Source organism: Scyliorhinus canicula, chromosome 19 (assembly GCF_902713615.1).
Source record: "Scyliorhinus canicula chromosome 19, sScyCan1.1, whole genome shotgun sequence".
Lineage (NCBI taxonomy): Eukaryota > Metazoa > Chordata > Chondrichthyes > Carcharhiniformes > Scyliorhinidae > Scyliorhinus > Scyliorhinus canicula.
In genome coordinates, this window is record NC_052164.1 from 77,596,345 (window position 1) to 77,602,344 (window position 6,000).

A 6,000-nucleotide genomic window follows, 5' to 3' on the forward strand; every position below is an offset into this window, starting at 1 on the left:
AGCACAGAGCAAACTTCCCTCATATCTTTTTGTCTTCTTTCAAATTGTTTTATCATTAAAGACAATCAGAGATACAGCACAGCATACATGTGGATGACAGCTCACATGAAAACATTGCAAATTTTTTGTTTTGCTTCAATCAAATTTGGGTAGTTTCCATTTGGTGAGATTGTGGCAATTGCTGCCTATTCTGAGCCTTTGGAATATTGACTACTCCAACACAATATTCATTTCCAATACGCTAGCCTTCCACATTTTACCTTCTGTAAACATGAGGTCATCTAAAACTCTGCTGGCTATGTACACCAAATCCAATTTACCAGTGCTCGTTGACATACACTGGTTCCCAGTAAAGCAGCACTTCCATTTTAAAATTCTCATCTTTGTTTTCTGGTTCCTCCAAGATCTTGCTCTTTTCCTTCTCCTGCAGCTCACAGATATCAGAGATCATCTAATTCTAGCCACTTGAACAATCTGATTTTAGGCACTCCACCATTGGCTCGACCATTTGTAGCCTTCAGCAGCCGAGGCATTTAGTTCTGGAAATTCCTTCCTAAGTCTCCGCACCTCTCTTTCCTTCTTGAAGATGTCTTTACCTCTTTGACTAAACATTTGGCCATTTTCCCTAATAACAGTTTTGGGATTTATTCACTTTTAATGTTCCCATATTCTGTTTCAATTGGCAGATATAATATATGCATCAGTCAGGAGAGATAATCTACCAACCAGTCCAAAACATTCGATAGGTAAGTTAAATTACATTGACTTCAAATTCTTCCCTATCTCAATGCTGCGAAGAATGTTTCCTGCAGTTTGTTTTATGCAGTTTCTTTATCTCCAAAAGCAGATTATATTATTGAATACAACAATATAGAAGAGGAAAATGAAGAAGTGTCGTATGCAGATATTGTCATTCATAATCCGAAGCGACAAGGCCACAATCAATGGCCCAAGGTATTCATATTATTTTGGTACAATCTTCCTTGTAATTTATATTTCATATACCTGTAGTGTATAGTTCAGCACGGGGCCAGTTATGAGTCAATGCCCCCTGAGGAGATTTGTACCCAGAAAAGCACTGGATTTATTTGGTGAATAGACGTCCTTTCTCTTTGTATTTGGTGAGTAGAAGTCCTTTCTCTTCGAAGACTGGTTTTAGAGGGGGAAATGAATTCATTGACCAGCAGTACCTCTTTATAAGTGGATCTGAAGTGAGGCAAAGTAATGTAATCAGAGAGAGATTCTGATAATACAGGAAATTGTTTTCATGTAGAATTAGGGAGAATCATAGAATCCCTACAGTGCAGAAGAAGGCCATTTGGCCCATCGAGTCTGCTCTGACCCTCTGAAAGAGCACCCAACCTTGGCCCACTCCCCCACCTATCCCCGAATCCCACCCTGCCAGCACGTCTTTGAGCACTTAAGGGGCAATTTAGCAGGACACTAAGGGGCAATTTAGCAGGACCAAGCCACCTGACCTGCACATCTTTGGACTGTTGGAGGGAAACTGAGCACCCAGAGGAAACCTATGCAGACACTGGGGAAAATGTGTGGACTCCACACAGTCACCCGAGGCTGGAATTGAACCCGGGTCCTGGTGCTGCCACAGAGAATCATCCATGACATGACCTATGAGTAGACAGTGAATGTCTCTGAAACTATCTGTTACCTCAATTTCATGGAGAGGCTGGGTGCTGCTGTCTTCAATTTCTTCCAGCATGAATAGGGTGCTGATCTTCCGGAATTTTTCATCCATACATGAGCTTTGTATCCATTTGCTGCCTCTTCACAGCTGCTGATCTGAAACTGGAAACCAAATACCGGGCCAGGGAGGAATTGAACCCAAGACAAATCTACCAGTTTTTAAATCTGGTGCTCAGTGCAAGAATATGACATAAAGAATAACCCTTTTGTCTGGCATTCTGCTATTGTGAGATCTTAGTCTTTTGGTTCTCATTCTAGGTATAGATTTCCCTTCTCCAATACCTCATTGGTGCATATGGTCATATGATACTGACATATCTATCTAATCCAATTTGTGTTAATATAGTCTATCATATAAGTACGGATCACAAATATGTCATTCTTAATCAGGCTCTTTGGTAGAGAGGAAATCATTCTGCAATCTTTTCAAAACAGTTTTTCCGACACATTGGAAATTTGGTGACATCTATCATTATTTTTACCTTCAACACTTTCAAATTTGGTCCTTGCTTTCAATGGAATTGAATGTTAGTGTCTCCAGAACCAAGTGTCAATCTTTCAAAAACCTTTTGTTCTGACATCGATGGAACTCGCCATAGTTTCTCACCTCTCATCTAGCTCAACATTTAAATTCTAGTTATAGGTCGTTAACCAGTGGCTATTCCAAATCCCCAATCTCTGCTATTTCTTTTTGGTTGGGTTGATTTATTAGAGGAACAAAACTCATTTAGCTTCAGACAAGATAGAAAATAGAATCCTTTTCAATGTGCTATATATTCTAACATGTCGTTTTCTACTGCTAACCCTTTCTGAGACCCAAGGCGAAAGTTTTCAATTCCAAGGACCATTGACAAGGCTATGCACGCAATGAGTGACTTATCAGAAAAATCAGAGAAAAGAGTGGATGAAATTTCTGTTACAATCCTGTTTCACGCGACTTTATACATTTGTTGTCTTGCAATCTTGGTTAAAGACTATTTAATTCTAAATAGTTGGTATTGCTGAAAAACGGATTGATGCTGAAGTTTCTGGTCTCGCACTCATCTGGACAAACACAAGAATGCCAAATTTCAACGCGAGTGACAATTTATATTGCATGAGAAAAGGGAAGCTGATTGATTGGCAAGTTGGCTCTGATTGGAAACATCAGAGCTGGATTGCCTACCAATCAACAGCTCTTTTCTCGAGCAGAATGAATTGTTTTTCCTTCAGAAATTTGGTATTCTTGCATCTGGGTGGGAGACAAAGGGTGAAATTCTCCCAACGGGAGACAAAGTGCCGACGCCGGAGTGAAAACCAAAGTGTTTCACTCCGGCGTCGGAGGCCGCTCCTCGCCCCCTATTCTCCCACCCCCAGGGGGCTAGGAGCAGCGGCGCGTCAATTTCACGTGCCGGGCCTTGGCAACGCATCAAAGCGGCACCGCGTGAATGACGCAGCTGTGGGCGCTTAAATGACGTCACCCGCACATGCGCAGGTTGGTCGACGCCAACCCGCGCATGCGCAGTTGCCGTCCTCCCCGCGGGTGCCCTGCAAGAAATGGAGGATTGATCTTGCGGGGCGGCGGAGGAAAAAGAGTGCGTCCTTTAGAGACGCCGGCCCACCGATCGGTGGGCACCGATCACGGGCCAGACCCCTACTGAGCACCCCCTGGTGCTCGGTCCTCCCTTCCCACCCCCCTCAGGCCGCACTTGCAGCGTTTGCGTGCCGTTCAGGCCGGCAGCGACCAGGTGTGGTTGGCGCCGGTGTGAACCCGTCGGATTAGGCAGGCCGCTCGGCCCATTCGGGCCGGAGAATCGCCGCTTGCCTGTTAGAAACGGCAAGCGGCGATTCTCCGAGCGGCCTGTCATGAAACGCGGCACGCCGTTTTGGGGGGGGGTGGGAGAATCGCATGCGGGTGCCAGGGCAGCATGGCAGGAATTGTCCGGTACGCCCGCGATTCTCCCACCTGGCGTGGGAGCTTGAGAATCGTGCCCAAAATGCTTCAACAGCATTTCTCTTCTTTCAGCAGTACTCAAAATAGTGAATGACTGCACTTATTATCTTTTGTTGAAAATAAACTTGCTCAAAATCTTTAACCTTCTTTTAAATATGGAAAGGACAACAAGTTTTGTACGTTTCCAGGGCTGATTAGGTACCTAGAGAGTGGGAGCAGGCGATAGATTTTTTATACCCTTTCTGTCTTTGAGAACTCTGTGGACCTCATCCAGGATGTACATTTGATTGTTGTTGTAAGTAAACCCACACCACACACTTGGGAATAGGAATGCAATGTGGTCCCCATCTTTATGAAGCTAAAGGCAAAATATCCAGCAGATGCTGGAAGTATTCAGTTTATTGGGCACCTTCTGTGGAGAGGAAAACATGATTTGGGCAGCATGGTAGAACATGGGCAGCACGGTAACACAAGTGGCTAGCACTGTGGCTTCACAGCGCCAGGGTCCCAGGTTCGATTCCCCGCTGGATCACTGTCTGTGCGGAGTCTGCACGTTCTCCCGTGTCTGTGTGGGTTTCCTCCGGGTGCTCCGGTTTCCTCCCACAGTCCAAAGACGTGGAGGTTAGGTGGATTGGCCATGCTAACTTGTCTTAGTGTCCAAAGGGGCTGGTTTAGCTCACTGGGCTAAATCGCTGGCTTTTAAAGCAGACCAAGCAGGCCAGTAGCACGGTTTGATTCTCGTACCAGCCTCCCCGGACAGGCGCCAGAATGTGGCGACTAGGGGCTTTTCACAGTAACTTCATTGAAGCCTACTCGTGACAATAAGCAATTTTCATTTTTCATTTTTCAAAAAGGTTTGGAGGGGTTATTTGGTTATGGGGATCGGGTGGAAGTGAGAGCTTAAGTGGGTCAGTGCAGACTCGATAGGCCAAATGGCCTCCTTATGCACTGTATGTTCTATGTTCATTAATATTTCAGATCTTTGTTCTGAAAAAGGTTCGCCCAAACCTGAAGAAATAACTCATCGCCTTCCTCTCCCTACAGATCCCACGTAATATGCAGAGTTTCCAACACTTTATAGTTTATTCCACATTTATCAGATGTTTTGCACAAAGTAAGTTTTTTTTTTGTTTTCTTTTTTTTTCACAGCACACCCCTGATATAAAAGAGAAAAATACTGGGAAAGACTTCAAACACACACATGGTTCATCTCCTCACAAACATGTTGATGATACCTCTGAATATTCTGCAATCCGGATTTCACATCAGGATTTAAGAACTGCTTGACTATACAACAGCGATTAGCTTCTGCTACATGTACAGCATTACTAACAAACTGCTCCAGCAGCCTTCAGAAAATACGACCTGCCGAGCATCTGAAAACTGACGAACCATGATTTGAATGAACTAGGATTGCACTGCAGGAGGTGTGTCTCACTCCATAATGTTTCCTGTGATTCTGATAGGATTTTATCATTCATTTTTTTAAGCTGATGGAAATCCATAAAGGGCCAAACAGTTTGAAACGTCGTATTTTCCTGTACCCCAACCCTCGCAATCCAATTTGCCTATCCTTTTGCTAAATGTCCAGACATGGCAGCAGTTGTACCTTTAGTACCTGCAACTCTAGGGATACCTCCACAAATGGACCCTTTTTTATTCTGTGCTGCATAAGCTTTGAGTTTATATTTCACATCAAAGGTCCCATACTCAGCCTCTCAGAAGCCTGGTTGTCCAATTGTGGGAGGTACCGTAGTCACTTTGTTCTTACTCATCACGCATGGAGCTTACAGTTGGAGACATTGGATAACAGCAAGAATCCAGAACCCTTGAGATGGCTTTTCTGCCCTGTTCATGGCCAGCTAGGGATAAGACGACAAATGCAGTGATCACGGAACTGCCATCAGAACGGAGCTTAGCTAACTCAGCACAGACCAAGAGTTAAACCGTGAATAATACTTCTGCGTGGTTCAGAATTGCACTGAATGGGGTGTACTTACTACTGAGCTATCAATAGACTAAAGAGGGGCAGCATGGTGGCGCAGTGGTGCCTCAAGGACCAAGGTCCCAGGTTCGATCCCGGCTCTGGGCCACTGTCCGTGTGGAGTTTGCACATTCTCCCCATGTTTGCGTTGGTTTTGCCCCCACAACCCAAAGATGTGCAGACGAGGTGGATTGGCCATGCTAAATTGCCCCTTAATTGGAAAAAAATGAATTGGGTACTCTAAATTTATAAAAAAACATAAACTAAAGAGAAATTTTAACATAAATAAAAGGCTATTTGAGCATTCAAATTCTCAGTAACTAATGTAACTTAAAAAAAAACAATTTCAACCCATTGCTTGAATGTACAAAATTGCAGG

The 6,000-nt window shown here is 44.1% G+C and overlaps 1 protein-coding gene across 3 annotated transcripts in view; it reads left to right on the forward strand.

Moving 5' to 3' along the window:
• LOC119953843 (sialic acid-binding Ig-like lectin 13) overlaps positions 1 to 5,730 on the forward strand; it is a 55,053-nt gene extending 49,323 nt beyond the window's left edge. The window contains exons 8-10 of one of the 3 annotated variants that reach the window (XM_038778404.1): positions 687 to 746; positions 827 to 954; positions 4,787 to 5,730. In XM_038778404.1, the coding sequence (XP_038634332.1) occupies positions 687 to 746; positions 827 to 954; positions 4,787 to 4,924 (326 nt within the window). In that variant the 3' untranslated portion in view covers positions 4,925 to 5,730. The remainder of the gene's footprint in view (positions 1 to 686; positions 747 to 826; positions 955 to 4,786) is intronic. The other 2 variants (XM_038778405.1, XM_038778406.1) reach the window with 2 other exon arrangements.
• Positions 5,731 to 6,000: the final 270 nt, after the last annotated feature.